The sequence below is a fragment of the Manacus candei genome, unplaced genomic scaffold (assembly GCF_025592945.1).
Source record: "Manacus candei isolate 608988 ecotype Guabito, Panama unplaced genomic scaffold, ASM2559294v1 h1tg000015l, whole genome shotgun sequence".
NCBI lineage: Eukaryota > Metazoa > Chordata > Aves > Passeriformes > Pipridae > Manacus > Manacus candei.
This window is the reverse complement of record NW_026138063.1, coordinates 18023247-18045437: the sequence shown is the minus strand read 5'-3', so window position 1 is coordinate 18045437 and position 22191 is coordinate 18023247. Positions and strand designations below refer to the sequence as shown.

Here is a 22191-nt window from a genome sequence, read left to right as displayed (position 1 = left end):
TCATTTCATCATGCCTCAGAATGACAGCATATATAATGATATTAATCTTCAGTGTCTACTGCTGAGAACAACCAAAAATTCACCTCAGACTGCAGAGGAACATTTGAGCTCCAGAACAACCTCTGCTGTACACTTTAGTTCTGTCTTCCTTACCTTCAGTTGCCTTGATTGTGTAGCCATTCTCTTCATTTGGTGGTACTTCCAGAACCTGCATGATCCTGTCCAGCAAACCATGGATAATCTCAAAGCCCGGGCTTTTGTTGTAGTAAATGGCGCATAAATGTCTGTAGTTTCTTGCACCGACATCTGAAGGAGGAGGAAACAATTACTCTATCTGGGAACTTTATCACACTTTCAACCTTGCCTTTTGCATCAGTTTTCTTCTGCTGTACTGTGAGGCACTTGTGGCTGAAAGGAGAAATAAATACGTAAAATGGCTTCTCTGACACACTTGTCATGTAATCTGAGGAAATAATGGTATTTCTTTAACCCACTGGGCTCTCACAGTCAGAAATGTAAAGAAAGATTTAAAGTACCCTATTCCTTGGGCAGGAAAGAGGGTTGTTACATAGGAGTATCTTCTGTGCAGTGACAGGTACCAAGCATATAGTCAAGTGTTAAAGAAATTTAAAATGGACTAGCCAAAATGCAAATACTCAGTAAGCATAGAGAAACCTGTGATGCTGGGGGGAAAGCTAAATATTTATAGAACTCGGCTGCAGAACAACTACCACTACAAAAAAACCCAGCCCACAACCTGACATGAGTAATAACATTAGTGTGGTGATCTGTGAAAAGATCTAAATTCACAGAGGGTTTCAAATCACAACTGATGGTTTTTGTGATCATCCTGGATATCCCTGAAACCAAGTGATTATGAAAATTGTGCTACACTGCACAAACTCAAGACAGTGACTGACACAAGTATCTCCCACTTGTGACAGTTCCTTAAGCAAGAACCCTGCCCTATTCCTTCTTACATTATTGATTTCAGCAAAATAGGTCTCCCTTTTTTTAAATTTTCAAAATTAGTATGTGGTAGTATGTTGTTATACTTGTACCTTGAGGCTACTTCATTGCACTACACACTCTTTAGGACTACTGTGGTCTACTTTTGAGGGGGTTTCAGCATTTTCATTAAAGTCAAGAGGAACCAAACCCAAAGCAAGAAACAAGAAAAGGACTGGGTTCTTCAGGCAGCATAGAGTGAAGTAGTGGAACTTCTCTGCAACAGGATTTTGTGGGTGCCAGGAGCTTACACAGCTCTGAGGAGGCAGATGAAGTTCATAGCAGATAAATCTACTACTTCTTAGCACAAAGAACCGTGTTATGTTGGGAAGTCCCTGAGCTACTTGTGGCCAGACAACAGGGAGCTCTCTGAAAGAATGATTTCTGTGTACTTGCTCTCATGCTTCTCCCCTGACAAGCACTTTTAGCAGGAGTTACAGGCAGGGCACTGGGTTAAATGAGCTTTAGTCTGACTCCCCATAGCCAATCTTCGTGCATGACACAGGGTGAGCTGAAATAGCAGCAGAAACTTTCACACTCATGAGTATTTCCTGAACTCATGTTATTACCTACCACATAAGAAATCAGAGAGTAAATGAAATTTACACTTTGTTTATTTGCTCCAACTAAACAGTTAGTAACAAAAAATCTGTCAGAAACTAAACAGGAAAACATTTAACAAATGACTAGAAATACAGGTTAAAAAGTACAGGAAAACACAGGGGCAGAGCCTCCATACAAGATGAAAGCTCAGCCTTTTTGAGCCAGAAGTCATTCAAAGCTTCCAGTGCAGCAACTTGGTAACACAGCTGCAACTTCTCTAATCAGTCACTGAAAGCTGAACTTACTGTGACAGTAAGTCTGTATTTCGTCACTCAGGATATTTTTCCTATCATGATAATAATGTTCAGTGTTAAATAACGCTGGAGAATCCAGTCTTGAAGTTAAAATGGCAACGCAAAAAAGTAAAGGCTACAGAGAAAGTATGAATAAATGCAGCATCTGATTTTGGCTCTCAGCATACTGGCTGTTCAGCCCCATAACATGTGTCTCTGTTTCCCAGCTCTACTGAGATACCAATCAGTAATGCAGTCATGGATGGTCGATAATTTATTTTCATGTTGTATGGAACAACAGAATAGAAAAAAAGGGTTTTTTCCTTCCCTAAGACAGCACATTCTTTGGGCTAGACAGTCAGTAAAATGATTTCCTTTTTTTTCCTGTGAGTCATTATGCTAGCAGATTTTGTGACAACTATCTGAATTTCAGTTTCATTATGATTAAGATAGTCAATGGTGTCTTCAGATCAGAATTGTTAATTAAAGCATCATAAATAAACATGCAGAACATTTTTTTATGCCTTATGTTTTCAACTTAGGAAATCTTTGGTAAAGGATGCTTTTTCAAGCACTCAAAAAAGCTGTGTTATAAAACTCACTCCTTTACAGAGTTATATTACAACACAGGAAGTTCTTTACAGGCAACAGGAAGAAAAAAGAAACTATTACGAATTGTAGGCAAAAGCTGGCAGATGTTAGAAATGCTTCAGTTCTTTATAACTCACTTAAGAGATCTCTTGTGTCATGCCATGAAACACTGCTATTTTTCAAATGAGCCTGCCAAGTATGTCAACCTAAATTATAAATACATATATATATATATGTATATATTTCTGAGACTTCAAAGTACTTCCTGGGGATGCTGCTGAAAAACAATCTAAAGGATGGGCAGCTGCTCAGGAACATGTGAGCCAAAAGAGTACAGAGGAAGATAAAGCAGTGTTGTGTGCTGTTCACTTCCAAACTAGAGATGCTTCAGAAAAATGACCTGGTGATCTGAAAGGAGACACCTGCTCATTTAAACCTGTCTTTTCACCTTCCAAACTATTTTCTGCATATAACTAACACTTCCAGACAGTTTGGAAAAATGCTTCAAAATGTGGCAGCAGCTGTACTCACAAATGATGTAAATTGTGCCAAAAGTGTGCTACCATAAGCTTGCCAGATTCTCCAAGATCACTAGTCAGAGGTGATTTTTTAATGGATTAATTTCTTTTGTTGTGGTGAAAGGGTATTCTCTGTCAGGCTTGGTGGTAAAAATGATGATTTATGCCCTGAACTAGTGTAACTATCCTACCCGAAGAGACTGTCTGGTGTTACAAGCTAACCACACAAATATTGTGCAACATATTCAAAATCAGCACATTTCCTCCTGCCCTGAGAAGAAACATTTTTGCTCAGATTTGGTTCCATTTAGTTACATTAAATCTGGCACACATTTTGCTAATTTAATACATCAAACCTTTCCTCCAGATATGTCTGAAGAGAAATGTGTTCTGTTCACCTTGGTAAGCACAAGTTCTGTGTAAGAAGGTATTTTATTAAAAACCAGTGTGTTTAAAAGAGACTGGTTCATTCACACATGAATGACTACAGGATGCCATTTCAAACACAGTTAATGTCAGTACTCTCTTGACCCATACTTTTGAAATTATTAATTGGAAATTCTGCATGCCAAAATCATGAAATAATAAAATTAAATTACTCAGTCTGATGACATAAGCCTTGTGAAGGAAATCTCATTCCATATGTGAGAGGACAACCCCATATTTCTCAGTGTTTGCAGAGTTACCTTTCTTCCCACCCCCCGCTTTCAAACTGCTTATTAGGCCAAGTTTAATTTTGGAAGTAAATTTGGGAAAGACAGTAGTAATTATTTTAAACACAACTTTAAAACCAATCAGACACTGCTCAGACTCTGTAAGTGCTCAGTCCATGAGAGGGCTGCCCACCAGCACAAAGCTGCTGCCTCAAAAGTCTTTTATCTGTTGCGATGATTCCCATCAAAACGAAGCACACCACAAAATCAGTCTTCATAGAACTGTTAAACAGCCATCCACATAAATGAAACCCTTCAAGAGCTACACTTGACACACACGAAATAAAAGTAACAATTTAACCTGCAAATGTTACAATGCCAGAGTAAATGTTCTCCTTAGTCCAAGATAAACAGCCCCACTCTCGGTCCTGAAGAATGCTGATGCTATTCTGCCATCTGTACCACGTTTTTTGCATTGTAGCTAACTGCATGCCCAACAAGGAATGAGCTGCACCACCAAACTGTCTGTATTTAATAAAAAAAAGTCGATATGGCTTACTAAAACTGCTTATTTTGCTTGGCAAAGCTCCTTTTTTTTCTTTAAAAAAAAAAAGGTAATCTACAAATTAAATTCATCACCAAAGCAATTTACTTGCCATTTTGTTTATGCCTTATATAAACCTTTGTTTTGCAGATCCCAGATACTTTAAACACAACCACTAAAATCTGAAACCAGATAATGAAACAACAGAACCAATTCTACTGCTGAATTTAAAGTAATGTCAGCCTTTTTCACTGAGAGGCAAAACTCCATTCAGACTTGTAACTCTTCCCAAAAGCTGTAGCTTGTGCCCTCCTTTTCCCTCAATATACCATAAAAAAAGAAATTAATCAGTAAAATTTTTAACACTTAAAAATCTATTTTTACACTTCATTTTCCTGTGATACATTTTTCCAGACAAAGGCAATTTGAAATTTTGATCATGTACAGTGAAATCAGTGCAAAGAGGCCCAAACTACAGGGCAGCCACACTTTCTTAGCATAGTTGGATGAAGTGGAAAGATAAGGAAAATATTTTTATTGATGAGAGGGGAAGTTCTGTACTGTGGAGCTTTTCTATTTATTGATACAGTTTTATACAGACTTGCTCCACTCTCTACCCTGTATCTCTGCTACCAATCTCATTCTTCATATCTGTTGTCAGATTCCCAGAAGATAATTATGGAAAACAAATACAAGCAATCCTGTTTAAAGATGATGGAAAAGGGATTCATGTTGAGACACACTGACCCCAAAATTTTCCTCTGAATCACTACCCTCCAGGACAGAATCTGTCTGCAAATACAACCTGCTATTCCCAGGCTCAAGACATTCTGCTCTACAGCTGGCAGAGCACTGCACATCTGCAGAGGTTCAGGGCTCTAGGACTGTAACAGCAGCATGGCTTCAGTATTTACTACTTTACATCATTTGTGCCACTTGAAAACACTACCAGCAGGTAGCTTCTGAGTTACATCTCTGATAAGAATATCAATTACATACCTGATGAGAATCCAAAGGAGCCCTAGATTAAGAGCAAGTAAAAATAGGTGCATCAACACAAGCATTTTAGAGCAGGTTCTTTCTTGGTGCAAAATTGCCTTGTGTTTACCCTTGCAGTTTTTCTGTTTTCTTGACAGATTTTAAGTGATATTTAGATACCTATAAATTTACAATCTACCTAACTTGTACTTTTGAGAGAACATCTAAAATGAACCATGTTTCTAGCCACTCTTAAAATCCAGCCTGGTCCACCAAGCTCTCTTGTCCTGTGCACATAAATAAAACCCCCAACGTAGTACGTAATAACTATTATTATTGAAATTACTACTTTTAAGGAAATACAGATTTACTTACTATTGCCTTTTGGTATGTAGGCATGTTTCCACTATCAAAGATTCTGAGGAACCTTCTCTTACCTGTATTAGGATCTTTTACTACGATGTCAGAAATCTCAAAGAGTTTCAGAGGCAAGGGCATCTTTCTGTTGGCAGCAATAGTTTTCAGCAGCCCAGGAAGGAGGGTTGTACGTGCCACCTGCAGGACAAACATGATGCTGCAAGTCAAATACCTTCCAAAATAGCTCTTGTTCGTTTTCTTCACTTTTTTTTTCTCATTTGTAACAAGAGTTTAAAAGTAGTCAGGTGCAAATACTGTACTTATCTCTTATGTTTAAGCGTCTTTGATTTAGAATGACTGAACATGAAAATGTACATTCTCTGCATGTTCTTTATACTGCATTTTCTCAAAGAGCTTATATGTGACCTTAAGAACATGTACCATTTTACAGGTGCTTGAGCTGCAGTGCAGGGTAGAAAAATAACACATAAAGTGCAAAAAATTCCCAGAAATTTACTCTCACCTATGCAAAAGGCAAATCCTAAGTGTTATTTTGGAAATATTAAGTGCAATCAAAACTACTATTTTTATACCTCCTGATACCAATCAGTGATATAGGAATACGCTAAGTAACAGAAATGGATATATTCAGTCAGGGACAACCTGAAATCCATGGAAAAAGTATGTAAAGAACCAACCAAGAGACAGTCATACCTGTGAATTTATCTGTAGGAACAGTAACATTTCCTGTGTTCTCCATTCAAATAGTTCCTTAGAAGTGCAGCTTTTTCATTTTTACTTGTCAAACCAGAAGAGTCTAATTCAGTAAATCTAACAGAAGAGGGATGGGAGTGACTGTCTGCTCCTCGACTGCAGGTCAAGTTACCATGTGCTCAGCCACAGTTACTTATCCTTGGTCTGCAGCATTTCTGCCTATTTATCCTACTTTTCATAACCAATGAGGGGTTCTAGCTGCACACTCAGTTGGAGTGTGCAACCCCAACACAGCAGTAAAAATGGTTAATAATTAAAAAAATACCCAAATGTTTCCTATCCAGAGCTGAGGAAGTTTAGGGATTGCCAGGTGTGATAGTTCCTTTTATGTTGAATAGTTTTTTCTAAATGCAGGAGTTGATCAACCATCTGGAATTTTCTGCAGTCAGACTGCTCAGTTTTGCCATATTCTGTACACAGAGCATGGTATTTTACTTTATTGAAAAGCTAATAGTATTTTGCACCAGAAAAGGTGTTTCTCAGTGAAGGAGTAACAGAAGACGGCTGCTAGCAAGTTCAGCATGTAAAAAAACACAACCTCTTTAATGTAGGAAAAGTAGCTCTAGTCTATAAATTTTACTTTCTGTTGGTTCCTTTCTCTCCTCTTTAAATATAGAATCTGTGACAATACTGCTCCCCACGTCCATGACCTCACCTGAAATTCGGCGGTTTTGGGGTTTGCTATGCGCACGGCGTTTGTTGCAGACATATCCATGCCAAGTTTATCTGCTATATCTTCTTGAGAACACTGAAAACGAGATAAAACCCCACCAAGGTCAAGTGGTTAAAACAGACAGCAAGCCAGTGATGGAATCTGATATCAAGAATGAACAGTGCAATTGTAGCACTGGCTCTGAGGCCCCATAATATATATGCTCTCATGTGCAACAATTACTCGTAATAAAAATTAAGCCCTGGTCCTAAGATTAAGTAGGCAAACTGGTTTATTTACAAATGTTAATTACTAAGCAAAATAAATCTGGTTTAAAAAAAAAAAAAGTGTTTATTTCAGCTTCTGTCATGGATTGTTGTCATCTGTTTTAAAAACAGAGGCTCAGATTGTGCCCCCTGACTTGCAGTGGGTGAAGTATTTTGTTCTGAAAATAACACTTGTAAAGGGACTGTACCTGAGCTTTCTCGTGAGAACAATCCTTTGGGGGGAAACTTGGAGCAAGTAGGGTACTGTCTATGAAAAACAGGTCCTATGGCCAAGACTTCAATCTTCAGAGCTGCATAGGACTCTTGCAGTTTGTTCTTTTCAATTTTTTGAGTTGGAGTATTTTTAATGCCCTTATTCTAGAGTGTATTTTCATGCTGGTCAGTAAAACAATATGCATTCACTTTATCAGACTCAGACACTGTCTGTGCACATACAGCAATAGATGCTACTGATAAGATCCACACTTCAGATTTCCAGAATTTATAGCTTTATTAATGTATTAAAGAAACCAATAGCAGACTAGGCATGTAATTGAGGATTTGCTTGTATACTGCAGTCCCCCAGAAGTGCTCCCTTTGCACTGGCAGCACTCTGAAAAGTGTATTGATAGACCAAATGTGAGAAAAATGAGCAGATGATACCATCTGAAAAAATGGATGACTGAATAACAAAAATCCCCAAGCAACACAAGGAATGCTGAACTCAGGAGAAGAAAACTGTGTTAAACAGTTTTCAGATGTGTATCTAAACTACAGCATGTTACTGTGATTTAACCAAATGCATTCTGGCTAAATTGGAGCTTCTCACAGAAGGCAATGTTATTGTGTACAAGTATAATTTATCTAACCAAAGGAACAGATTGAGTGCATAAATACATAAGCACTGTTTATCATATAACACTGGGCTACAGAATGTTACAGCATAAATTATAGTTATCATAGTCATGGGCCTCACACTGGTGTTTTAATAGTGTTGGTGACACAGCAGACTGTGGGTTTCATCCTGCCACAGCAGAAATACAAATATGTAACGTGATAACATGATATACTGCATGACCTTCAAAAATTCTGCTGTTGCAGTTCATAAAAGGTTTTCAGTTGTAGCGATATAATACATTAAATGTTTTAAATGTATTACCTATTCAATGCTGAAAAAAAATTAACTATATTTATTAATGAGTAAGAAAAACTATAAAAGCTTGACCATGTAATATGTCAGGTTTCCCCAACACAGTACTACCACAGGTCTGAATACCAGCACTGCAGGAAGTAATAATAGTTATTGTTCTGGTTACTTAAATGTTAATAACAAATATTAAAACTGGAATATATTTTTTAGAATTAGGCCAAATTTTGCTTTTGAAGCTCTGTGAAACCTGAAGGTGTTAAAATTTTATTTAATACATTCAAATTACCAAATTTGATTGCAATACCTGAATTTTTCAAATACTGGAAGTGTTTTAGGAGCCTGCACTGGTGCATCTTGCTGTTGCAGAGTCCTAATTCTTGGTCAAAGACTACTGGCATGGCTTGTAGCCAATAATATGAATAATATCTACAACCAGTGCTAACAATAGCTGTATTTTTATTTGTTCTTGCATACAGAAAACTCCCCTCTAACTGTGGTGAAATTTACAGGGGATTTTGTGTCCCTTTAGTGTGCATTGTAACTTTTTAAAGGGTATTCTTAAAATAAGAATAAAAATTTGCTGACTGAATAATTATATACCAGCTTGGTATCTATTGCAAGGAATCAGGGGCAAGTAACAATACTGAAGAGAAATACAGAAACAGGGTAATCCATAAACTGTAGTAGTATCCACCAGAACGTATAAATGTTTGTTTTCCAGATTATAGAACTGTGATGAATTTCACTGGTGACCAAAGTCTCAAGAGAGACTTGCTGTCTTACAATTTCATCCTATCAAGTTAAACTCAAACTAGTACTAGCAGCTATTTTCCCCTCTATACTTAAAACTCCACGCCACATTAACAGTGATTCATTCAATTTCTCTGACTTACAAACTCACAAAATATATTATACTATAAATCCAAAGCACTAGTAAACTAATCAGCTGCCAAAACAGTACAATACTGGTACATTTATACAACATATATTCACACCGTCCTCTGCAGTTCTGACTGCACTGCTGTTCCAACATGCAACTAAGAAAAGTATGAAATCAATGTAATATACCAGGGCAAAAGTGAGTGCTTCAGTGAATCCAGCAGCTGCCAGGTCCAGTCTCAGAAGTTCTGAGAGCTTATTCAGAGGGAGCTAAAATGAAACAAAACAGTTTTCAGCTTCCATCTAAAAGCATTTTGCTATTTTTCCCCGAGGTGATTCTGCCTGTTACATGATGGTGAATTCACTAGGGAAGGACTATGCTTGTGTGCTTAAAATTTTAGAAAGCATCAGCCAGCTGCCTTTAGGCTTGCCTGAGGAAATGAATCTCCCAGTTAGAGATTTAATACAGGCTCCCTACTTAAGCCCTGTCTTTTTTCAAGTACCAGCAACCACTGGTCTTGGACTTATTCAAATCAGCGGGGCATCTGTTTTGTATCCCATCCATGGTAAATACTTCTCAAGGCAAAGCATGTCAAAATATTTAATTCCTAGGTTCTGTTTTCCCCAAAGCCCTTCTGGCATGCACCAGTCATTTACTGACAACAGAGCAGTTCATTTGAAGGGGCAATCTTACTTGATTAGCTATGGTGTACGTTTTCGGAATAACCATCTGAATGTTGTTATAACCATAAGCTATTGCTGCATCTTCTATGATATCACATGCATGGATAATGTCTGCCCTGGTAGGAGGGATTTCAACCTCTAGATGGTTCCCATTCCCTATGACGTGCGACTTCAAACACATCCTGGTCAGCAGCTTTGCAAGGCTTGATGGAGTTTCACTGAAACAAAACAAGAGAGTAGTAATTTAGGGATTTTGCACTATATTGACCGGCTTTTTAAAGTAATCAATGTTTCTGCTGCATTGCCTTATGTCCTAAAGAATCTCCAAATGTTTTATGGACTACACATAGACTTAGCATTCAATCAGAACCAGCTCAGATTCTGACTCTTGAGATGGTCATTTTTCTTTACTTCATAACAGTTGTGTGGGACCATAAAAATCATTCCCTTTCGTTAAGAACAGGGGATAAAGTCTTATAGGGTGATTCAAATTACCCCTGAATTTTTGATAAACTAAAAAAGTCACATAATCTAAACATTTTTAAAACAATGCAATAATCAGTATCTTCCAGTACCTTTTTCATGATCAATGGAAACTGTTTTCATTTGCAATAACACACCTGATTCCTATTTTCTTGTTAATGACTTCAGGTTTCACCTTCTCTTTTCGATAAGCCAGTTCCTGAAAAGAGAAAAGCTTTTAAGCATACACAGTGCCTGCCATTTCCACCTAAGAGGATTCAATGCTGACATCTTAGTAATCCAGTTTCTAACTGCCATATTAAAATGACATCCACAGAAGAAAATGTGGAGTATTGGGCTAAACCTAGCATTTTAAAGGTAACAGGAATCTTGAAAACATACTATAGTATGTGATGCAAAAGCTGGTCTTGGTTAAGCTAGAAGGCTGAATGCAGCATGAAATCCTTGTTATTGAAACTTCTGATAATTTCTGACCTATGCAAGTAACAGAGTCACTGAAAGTTTCTGGTCACCAGTTCATCCTAAGTCAAAGCCCTAAAGCACTGAATGCATGAGATCTCATAGTCTAGTACAGATCAAGTGACTTTTTAGGACTTTTCTATTTCCATATTAGCAAAAAATATCTGAGTATCTTACTTAGCAAGTTTGCACCATATTTTAGAAAGTTATTTTGTATGTATTTATGTATTTTGTGTGTTTCTAAACTTCTTGATATACACATCTTTAAAAACCATAGCATCCAAAACTTTGGGGATTTTTTTTTGCTGTTTTATTTAGAGAAGCTACTTTGGTGACTGCAGAGATTTCTGTTTGGTTGGATATCTCTTCAGGATTCAAGGTCTTTCCTCTGTTGATTAAAGCTGACATTACAAAAAAGAAAAAGCTAAAATACCACTAGAAAACCTCTCAACAAAAATAACTTTCCCTCTAAACAGTTTGTACTTGCTTGATATATCTGATTTTAGGAACTCAACCAGATCTGTCTTCGGTTACTTTCAGGAAACATGAGGAATTGCTTTCTTTATACTTATTAAGAGAACAAAAATGTAAGACTCTATTACTGCAAAGAGGTCTGTCTGTCTGGGACTCTGAACGCAGGCAACCTGCACTTGAAGTCAACATCCTGCCTTACAGACCTTTATATAGCTGGTGTCTATGAAGTGAAAGACTGAAAAATGCAGTGTTACAAGGTTATTTTAACTGAAGGGCATTAGAGCTTCCAGATCTGATAAGTAAGTTATGCTGAGGCTGATTTCAGCTGTCCATGGGCTTAAGGCTGAAGAACCTCTTCCTGCATTAATTTTTCCTGATTTGGAATACATAGGTTTTAAAGGCTTTAGACATAGATTATGACCTTTGGTTGCAGTTTTTATTTTTTCCTGAAGAAGTTCCTATCACATGCATTCTAAAACATAACAGTAGTTGCCACTTGTAACTTTAAACCCTACTCTTTTTCCTGGAGTACTAAGCTATGTCAGTGAGTCTGTATCTTTAGCTTTATCATAAATTAATGGAGCTACATAATGAGTTTCCTAGATAAGAGGAAGCAAGTTATTTTCTATGGGGTTAGAGAAGGCTCTGACTCACTAATACACAGATAGTGCCAAGCTGAGTTTTTACTGCACCTCAGAACCAGCATATGCTGCCACTGCACAAAACAACCCCCAGTGTCACTCTTACCAAACTCTGTGTAAATAAAACCCTTTCCCTAAGGACACAGAGATATCATAATGCAATGCTTACCGGATAGATGTGGGTCTTCCCATTGGGATAAACTACTTCTGCTGCTTCAACACTGAGAGAGACAAAAAAATGGAAGTAAAAATGTTTTTAACACATGGCCCAAATGTCTCTCCAACTGGAGATTTATACTCACGTGAATGGCTTCTCACAATATTCACTAAACATCGTGACTATAATATCAAGAACAATTTTTGCCTACAAAATAAAGAAAATAATCCCACTGAAATCTCTCATCTCCTTGTGTTGAAGTAGACAAAATATCTTAACAAAAAATGGGAGGGGAAATCTTGTGTTACACTCTTTTCATTCTATTCTAATAACTTAAACAAAATCCTAGCAGTAGAAAACTAGATTCAATTTTAATGGATGTTTTTCTTCTGACGCAAAGACGTTTGTGCAAAAACTTGAAATCTTTGGTTTTCGAGGTTCTGAAGTAGTGGTTTATCTTATATTAATTCTGTTCTGAAGATACACAGGGTCTTGACCATTTGGAGCTGGGTCTTCCTAACCTTCAGTCTAATTAGTCATTTCACTGAAGTTCAAGTGAGAATGTAGAGGCTGAAGGACTGTGCATTGCTTAGTAATACATTATCAAATAACCTTGTCTGCAAATTTTTTTACAGTTAATATTTTAAGAGATCAGTATAGCAGAACATAATCATGAGATTCAGATGAACTTCTCCACCCACAAAGGGGGTTTTTTTGATGCCTGACAGTATAATTTCCTTCATGCAAACAGAATAGCATTATTTTTATTTTTACTGTCAAGGCAAGCAGTAGCAAGAAGCAGTTATTTATTAGTTTGCTTAGAAGCCACTCTCAATGTGCAGATTTATTTGTGCTGCTAACATATAATTGTGTAGTAGGGTAAGTTAAAAGCAGTTTTGCTCTTAAGGATCAAGTTACACACTTTGGGGAGACTCTCAATGAATGCACAACCTATATTCAAGAATAGGCAATCATAATTGCTAGGCTTTCATGCTTCAGCTTTGAGTTACGGAATTTGCATATGGGAAGACTTGAATCTGGCAACTATTTGCACAATATCCCTGCTTGAAAAAGATAACTATGAAGAAAAATTGCTGCCTTCCTTCCCTCAGCCCAAATTTTCAGTAGGAGACAAAATGATTATTTAGAAAGAGTATTCTGCCAAAACAGGCAGTCTTAGTGAATTTTACTCTTTTCAGAGTCTTTCAGATTTAGAAGAAGTGCTGAACTCGACAAGAACAAACAGTTCCTAATTTACTTAAATTACTTTCTCGTACAAGCTGAACACTTACTGTCCACGTAAAGATACAGGAAAATTAAAACTCAGTGAAAACAGAATGCTGTCTATTGAGCAAGCCTAAAACTGTGTCTAGGGAATTCCACAGTCCTACAGCTTCTGAATTGGAAGGTTGGCTCCATGAAGTAAATGCCCGGTTATTGTAGGTCTTTGTATTGGAGCCCTATCACCCATAGGGAAAACAATAATCTTAATACACATCAAAAGCAGGAAAGATTATTTTACCTTTGTAATATCTGTGCCTGTACATTCAATAAACACATTTCTGGTGTTCAGGCTTATTTTTGTATGATCTCCTAAAAGATGTGAAGACAAAACCATGTTAAGAATATTACTTTTATTGCAATAACACTGATACTGACTCATTTTGTGATTCAGAAAGATCACTATCATCTTCTGCAGCTTAAAAAAGACACTGTCTACTGCACCAACATTCACAACTGTTGGCAGAATAGCAGCTCTTTTTAATTTATGAATCAAAGAAAGGAAAAAGACAAGACCAGACACACTGACTGGGCCATGACTTTCACTAAAGGACACACGAATCTACAGGCATCTCAGTCCCCAGCTGAAAAAGCCAACTAGCAGGACAGTGGCCATCTGCTGTTGGCACAGGGGTTCTGCACTACCACAGCATCCCATCGTCCCTGGATTTAGTCTCACATTCGCATCAGATGTGGGAAGTGCATAATTTCCTCAGGCAGGAATAAATGAAATGGTTTTTAAAAAGTGCTTTAGACTAATGGCTGTCAATAGCTAATTTTGTGAATAATCAAGATCCCTAGACACTGTCTGCTGACACACTATAGGATGCTCTACATTAGTGATTTAGGTCCTAGTATGGATCCCTTCTAGGCATGAATTTGCTTTGTCTGTCCTGGGAGCCATGAGGTGTGCACTAAAGCACATCCCTGATGCACTCAAAACTGTTTCTTGTCTGGAAGAAGCACCTAAAGTGTCTCTCTTGCAAACTGGATGCAAACTCCCCCAGTAGCTGGTTCACAAGTGGGGTTGTTAGTAAGCCACACGCAGTCCTGGTACTGCCTGTTAGGTACAGATGGGCATTGCACACCTTGAGTGAATTCCATTGCTGGTAACCATGCACCATGGGCACACAGAGTCCTAGAATTGTATGGGATCATGCCAAATCCAACCTCCTTTTCCTTCTTGCCTTTCACTGCACCATTAGCTAAAGCAGATGCACCCCACTGGAGGCAAAGGGAAGCACTTGGATACACAGGGGCATTCCTGCTTCCTCTGACCCTGAGCAAGTCATTCAGCTTTTCTGTTTTAGTTTCCTATCTGAGAAACTAAGTCACAGCTAGACTGAAAGTTTGTGCACTGAAGATCCCAGGACTGAGGGATCTTGTATTCCCTTTAATGCTGTGCTGCATCTCTTTGTAGATGGAATGTATTCGGCATTTCTGGACCCACTTCAAAGCAAACATAACCCTTCACTTCAGTGCTTGTAGATAGCCCAAACAACCAATAGTGATGTTGACACTGCATTTAAAAAGTACCTTTAACCTGGAAGCCTATCTCAGATACTGTTCAACATTTTTAATTGATAAAATATAAACAATATGTAACACTTATATATGGAAAACACCCAAACTGGAACGAGCCCAACAAAGAAGGATCAGACACAGTGGTTGCCATCGGCTTCAGTTCACAGCAGTTGTTCTTACCAGTCCCTGTCAGAGAGTTTGTGCTGCTTTTTAAGAAGATTTGGGTTAGCTGGATAAGGTCAATTAGGAAAAATACATCCAAAGAGATTATCACTGCAGATTTATTGGTCAGTGTAGGGAAAGTTACTGATTCTTGACCTGTATTTCAGTATATAGGTATATATAGATATAGACATACTGAAATATCTTTCTTAAAGGAGTAATTAATTCTTGTCATGCCATTAAATGGCTTCAGTAAGTGTGGTTCTCAAAAATCACCCACTTCTTTTGCCTTCAGAGGAACCCACGTTTAGAAACAATGCAAAAAAGTCGAGACCAATTTATTATTTTTAAGCCATCAAAGTCTCCTGAAATCACTTGTGAGATAGCAATAGGTATCCATAAAAACTAGTTCACACTGCTGATAAATACACTGATCTTATGGCAGAGGTGAAACGTTCTCTGCTGTGACCATACAAAATGGAGTACAAAGTTACAGTTACCAGTTCACAAAATAATTTAGTGCATGCTCCTTTTAGCTAAACAAATGCTTTCCTAACAAAGATTCCTGTCACAAGGAACTTTACTGAGTTGTAGAAGGGTGTGAGAAGATAAATGCAGAGGTTTGCAGTTGGACTTTTACATCCTCTTGATGAGGATCAGAGGAAGGAACAGTAGCAGCCTAGGGAGGGAGCAAAAGGTTTGGCTGCATTTAAATTGGAAGAAGAAAAGAAGATTATGTGAAACAATGTTAAGAAAGCACAATAATCCCTGTTACACATCAGTGTTTCTGTGAGACACAAACACACACAGAACAGCAGTGACAGCACAAGCCAGTCACAAATTAATCTTACCATTGATGATGGGTGGCATGGACAGAACGACACCGTTGCTGTCATAAATGACAGGATAACGTGGCTTGTTCTCAATTAGGGGCAAATAGTGCCGAAGGTGGCTGTCATTCTGGGGAAACAAAGCACAACCTAAATGTCACTTCAGCTCACACGTGAACTTCTGCAGTGCCACAAACCTTTACTGAGGGGAATTTTGAAAGGAGGAAGGATTGGTCTTAGAGCTACATACTTTACTAGCAAAGGCTGTTTGCTCGCAGCAGCAGGAGAAGTTTGAAATGAGAGAACTGGATTTTTGGTTTTTTTCAGAAGTGTTAAAAATTATTACTTTCAGGATTCTCTCAAACAAACATAGGCCATGCTGTCCAGAGGATGCCCCTGTTCACCACAGCAGACATTTCACTGCCAAACATCCTTAGTTTATAGGAACTGTCCTTAAAAGTGATAAAAATTAGCACTGTAATTCTCTTAATTATAAGTTGCTGCACACTGGCACACTTGAATTTGATTCAGAATTTACATTTATTTCAATGATATAAGTATATGCCGTGCCAAAAACATCATTCTCTCTGATAACCCTTGTTTCCTAGCTCTTACTCATCTTCAGTCAGAGATATTTGAGGATTTGTCTCTGTGGCCAGTACATGTGCTCCAGCACAGCTGTATATTGTAACAATAGCAATAATAACTATTATGTTCAAATGCTGGCACTAAAAGTGGACACACAGACATCATAAGTTAGCCCTGACAGAATCTTTTCCTAGCATTTACCTGGTTTCATCAGGATGCTGGGCCAAGAGCAGTGCCAGAGCTAACCTGAGCCTTTCACACAGCTATGCTTGCCTGATATGCAGTTGGGTAAACAATCCAACATCTTCCACAAATAAATTGGCCAAATGAAAGTAACATTAAAAAATATTTACCCCGAACTTTTCCCAGCTTTTTACACTGTGTATTTTACCAGTGTAGACAGATAAATACAGAACCCTTTTACAGCATTACTAAAAGCATCATAAAAAGCAGCCTTTGTGTTGACAGATCAGAGGGTTACTATCAAACCCACTATTCTTAGAGCTGTGCTTAGCCACAGAACACCACGATGTATCCCTCATGGACAATAAAAATAAAGTATTACCATGCATTTCTCATGAAAAAACGTGGACTCTTCACTGTCTGTGAAACTACAGAAAATAACTGTGTTTTATTTGTAAGAACAACTCTCAGTAACAAGTATATTAGAGATGTTAAGCCTTGGAAATTTATCTTCCTGCATTTAGTGCAACAAGCCTGGAAAATCTCACTTACCCTATATAGATCCATAATTTGTGAGGCTGTGTACTCCTGAGATTGATTCAAGGGCTTGAATTTAATTTCTGAAGGTGGTTTGGCTGTAAAAGTAAATGGACCAGAGATGGTGTCCAAGTCATGGGTACCTATTGCTACTAACGCTCTTTTCCTACAAAGAAAAAGAAAACAAAATAATGTTTTTACTAATAATACTTGGAGTTTCTTAGAAATAGTATGTCGTGATGCTCTACACTTCTATGCATTCCCAGAACTTACTGAAAAAATAGAATGATAATTCTGAGAAGCCCAGAAATTATTTCACAAATCACATTTTATCAAATGTTAACAACACAATAGTCAAGGTAAATCCAGTGGGAATGTTGTAAAATGCTTCTGTCTCAACTGTTGTACGAGCTGTAACAGCTATTTTTGTTGAACATTATTGATAGAGGGCAGAAACAGGCAAAGAAATGAGAAGGATAAAGACAGCTGCTATAGAAGATTTTTCTGGGTGTAACCATAATGCCTCTCAGCAATAGCGATCTGCAGTCTTAACATGTGATAAAATCTCACACATAGACACTATATACTACTTTAAGTTTAAGCACTAACCTGCAAATATTTTGGTGTAGCTTTTCCTGGAGGTCAATGAAACTCTCATAACGTTCCTTGGTAAAAGTTATATTACGGAGGACGGCAGCTACAGCGTGAGGACGGATCTGGACAGTCTGCAGTTTACAGCAGCAACATGCAAATTTCAAGTACACAGAAAATACAAAATTCCAACTGATTAAATGTGCACTCTTCGTCATAAAATCCCCTTTTGTAAAGTAGGAAAATTCATGGAAAGACATTTGAATCCCAAAGGGGAAAAAAACCAAATAAACCCAATCCAGGTCAGTAGAGACCAGGAGGTTTGCAATATACTGTGTAATGGCCCAGAAGGTCAATGGAATGTGAGCATCTGAAACTTTGATTTGATCTGCTATTAGGTTCACCCAAAATAATTTGTCTGTTGTTCCTCCCCATCCACTTCACTAAAAATTAATCGCAGTGAGTAGAGATATTTTAATTTCCTTAGCTCTTGTTCTGCAAATAAGATTTCCAGTCTCACTGCTCTTACAAAATTGGCACTGATATAGATCTTGCTGCTTCAGCACCTCTCAATATATTTACAGAGGTGCAGTAAACACTTTTACCTGTTCAGTGATAATCAGCTTCTGACCTTCACCCTCAGCTGGTATTATCTTTTCATATCTAGGGACATTTATCCTAAAACAAAACCAGAAGTAAGTTTGTAAGTGAAAAAAAAAAAAGCTCCCCAAGGGCAGGAAACTTTAGAAATGTAGCAGCAATGATATGTACAAAACTTAGTAACGTTTCTTGACATGTAATTAGCTAACTGTTCAAAACTTCTTTTCTATGGGATGGTAAACAGATTACTGAGCTAGAAAGGAAGGAGTCAAGAAGATAAAGTGGAATAAATTCTTTGTTTTGGTATTTATTACAAAGGATCATAAGGAAGTTTTGCTGCAGGAGTTCTTTACAGAGGATAAGTCTCAATGGAACAGCAGCTGAAAAATTTTTAGAACAGATCCAATACCCCGTTAACAGTGTAGTCTTTTTAAGTTATACAGTAGATCCTGTCCAGAGGAACATCTGGTGAATCTCATCATATTCATAATCCAAGCAAGTAGAAAGTTCATTCACTGATCAGAAATGGACTTGTATGTCAACAAATAACCAACCACACAAAAATCTCACAACTCTGCCTTACCTTTCTTTAAAGACCTGCAGTCCTCGGACCAGCCCTTCCAGGCAAAGAAGATCATAACGGTTGGCAGGAACATCAATTTTGTAGAGAACGACATCAGATGCACCCTTTGCCTTTTCTTCGCCTTTTTCTTTACTTATAATGTCTTTCTCAGATGTCTGAAATTAAGAAAAACGTGTTTTGAACCTGAAATAACTTATCACTGACAGGAATGTGACAGTGATATAACACAGCAAGAAAAGACTGTATTAATTAGAAGTTTAACAGTGTAATTGGGATTTATACAACAAGTGGACACACCAGATATGAGGAGCTACACACCATCTTTCTCAGACTAAGAGACTATTTTAAAAATAGAAATTTTAGAAGCAGGAGTCTCCAGGCTGTCAGATCCCAGTAGATAACTGAGACATTTTTGGCAATAGATCGGCAAATGACTTGTTATAATCAAGTCTATTCTGAAATAAAGCATAACACATGATGTTCAGATGTCTTTTGACATATGTCATTAAAAGATCAATAAATTAAAATTAAAAATCAAAACCAAAATAGGTCTACTTGCAAAAGATTTACTTGAAAAAGATTTACATGTATACATTTATCAGGGCTAGCAAATTTTCACAGGTACAGAATCTAAATCAAAACTTTAAATATGAATTAATTACAACTTAGGTAACAATGTACAGGACAAATATACTTTTTGTGGATATTGCACAAAAGAATGCATACAAAACAAAGCCAAACAAATCTTGTAAAGTAGAATCAATATATGGTCTGTGGCCATATTTATGCTGCTAAATAAAATGGGGCCAGAGACTGAAGAATAAGTGTCACAGAGTGCTGACCTCCAGAATGTCCAGCAATATGCCACCTTGGAGTCTCTTGCTTCCAAGGCAATAATTTTTGCATACTAGGGGATTTTTTTCAGATTCAAAACACCACTGTTAATACAACATTGCATTACAATATCCATTACAATACTGTACCACAGGATACACTGGAAATAATGCAGTAAAAACTCTTACCAAACATAAACACTGTCAACACGCTACCTCTACCAAAAAAGCAACAAATAAAAACATTACTTACAATTTCATCGAGCTCCAAACCAAACTCAAAGCAAAGCTCATCAAATTCTTCATCCGCTGTGAAGGAAGGTGAACTTTGGTTAATAAGCAGATCTCAGACTTAATTTTTTTGTGTGTTTGTTTTCAATGTTTTCAAACAAGGTAACGAATGATATTTTGAAAAAAAAAAAGGTAGTAGTAATTTAAAGAATTTTGCTTGTATTTGCATCTGAGTGGCAGCTTCTTTAGTATATGTACATTTAGTGACATGGTATTCTTACAGTCACAGCAAGGGCTTCTGAGCCTTGGAGCTTAGCTCCTCAGACAAGCTTGTCAGAGCAACTCCGGCCTGAACAGATAATGAAAAGAGGAGCGAATAATTGGGCAGCTTCTGCCAACTGCTCCTGTCAGCTTGTTATACAGAGGTTGCATCAACTGCGTCGTAGCACACGCAGCCCTGATCTGGCCATGGAGATTTGTCTGAAGAGCCACAGCCCCTGCGTGTATGGCCCTGAATGCTCCTTCAGCCCAAGAGTCACGTTTCTAAAGAGCCGGGAAAGGAGAACTGAATAAAACCACGGTATTCACCCCTTGCTTTGACCACTCCCGCCTCTTCTCTCTCCTTTCTGATTTAACCAGTTCCTAAAACAGCCAGTGGAACTCCCAGACAGAACCCGCGATCTGGAAGCGCCTGGTTCTGATTCCCCAAGAGATCTGGGCTCACACAGCGCCCACGTGGGCCAGGCCGTGCCTGGCGTGCCGGCGGTGCCGAGGAGCAGCCAGGTGGGCTCGGGGCACCCGCGATGCGCCACCACAGCCCGGGCTCCCCCGGGGGTCCCAGCTCAGCCCCCGGACACGGGACACACCCCGCGGAGGGCGAGGCCGGCGGGGCCGTGCCCACCCAGGGGCTCGCCGGTCCGGGCCGATCGCAGCCCGGCGGCCGCGGTGCCGGGCCGGGGGATGTCGGGACGCAGCCCCGCGGCGCGGCCGGGGTTCCCGGGACACTCACTGTAGGTCCTGCCCAGCGCCTGGAACAGCAGATCCCGCTTCACGCTCACGGTCGGCATGGCGGCCGCTCGCACCGCGCCTGCGCCGCCCGCGCGCCAGGCCCCGCCGCGCTGCCCGCGGTTCGCCCGCCGGACCCCGGGGCGGACACGGCGCGGACAGCGAGGGGACGCGGCGCGGACGGGCGGCCGTGGGGAGGGTCCGCCCGTGCCCTGCGCCCGGGGACGGAGAGGGCGGCGCGCCAGGTCCCGGCAGCGCGGCGGGCAGCTACGGCCGTGACATCAGCCCGGCGGCCGGGACCCGGGCTGGCGGCGGCGCTGGGGCGGGAGGGGCCGGCGGGGAGCGGGGACACCGCCCGCGGGGATGGGGCGTCCCGGTACTGCCGCTGTGCCGGTGCTGTCCCTGTCCCCGTCCCCACGTGGCACCGCCAGTCCCAGCGCTGTTCCTGTCCCTGTCCCCATACGGGACCGCCAGTCCCGGCGCTGTTCCTATCCCCATACGGGACCGCCAGTCCCGGCGCTGTTCCCATCCCCATACCGGACCATCACTCCCGGCGCTGTCCCTGGCCCTACACTGGACCAGGAGTCCCGGGCGCTGCCGCCGTCCCCGCGGGGAAGAGGGTTCAGCCGGGGCAGCGGTGTGCAAGTTTCGGGAGTGTGTTTTCTTTATCACTTTTCATTTTTGTTTGGGACGGTCCCCGTCACGGACACCCCGGCAGCCGGAGGAGGCTGTGCGTGTGCTAATTTAATCAGAAACGAAAGGCTTGACCCCGAACGCTGCAGGAACTCTTAAGTTCTGGGTCAGCTGCATAAGCTCTTTAATGGCAAGAGCCTTAAGCGCGCCCAGGAGCGCTCCGGCCGCTGCGAGAGGAAACGCCGGCCCGGACCGTCAGGGCAGCGCAGGTGCCGGGGGTGCGGACACACCTGGCTCCGCGGGTGCCGGGGGTGCGGACACACCTGGCTCCGCGGGCCCGGGGCTCGCTCCGATAAAGCCGCGGGTGCCTCCGCCCCGCAGCCGTTCAGGACCGGGAGCAGCCGCGGTGTCCCGGGCCGTGAGAGCCGTCCCTGAGGAGGGGGCGTAGCAGAACCAGCCCCGCAGCCGCGCCCGGGCTCCGTCCCACTCTCGCTCCAGGATCGGGT

At 40.1% G+C, this 22191-nt stretch overlaps 1 protein-coding gene across 1 annotated transcript in view; it reads right to left on the bottom strand.

The window, feature by feature from the left end:
* Positions 1-21161, bottom strand: part of FARSB (phenylalanyl-tRNA synthetase subunit beta) — a 34976-nt gene extending 13815 nt beyond the window's left edge. The window contains exons 1-16 of the mRNA XM_051781440.1: positions 21057-21161; positions 20070-20125; positions 18984-19138; positions 18406-18478; positions 17819-17934; positions 17225-17375; positions 15923-16031; positions 13627-13697; positions 12250-12311; positions 12117-12168; positions 10511-10572; positions 9901-10108; positions 9396-9476; positions 6915-7007; positions 5566-5683; positions 154-306 (exon numbers count right to left, since the gene is read on the bottom strand). Of these exons, the coding sequence (XP_051637400.1) occupies positions 154-306; positions 5566-5683; positions 6915-7007; positions 9396-9476; positions 9901-10108; positions 10511-10572; positions 12117-12168; positions 12250-12311; positions 13627-13697; positions 15923-16031; positions 17225-17375; positions 17819-17934; positions 18406-18478; positions 18984-19138; positions 20070-20125; positions 21057-21114 (1618 nt within the window). The 5' untranslated portion in view covers positions 21115-21161. The remainder of the gene's footprint in view (positions 1-153; positions 307-5565; positions 5684-6914; positions 7008-9395; positions 9477-9900; positions 10109-10510; positions 10573-12116; positions 12169-12249; positions 12312-13626; positions 13698-15922; positions 16032-17224; positions 17376-17818; positions 17935-18405; positions 18479-18983; positions 19139-20069; positions 20126-21056) is intronic.
* Between the last annotated feature and the right edge of the window lie 1030 nt (positions 21162-22191).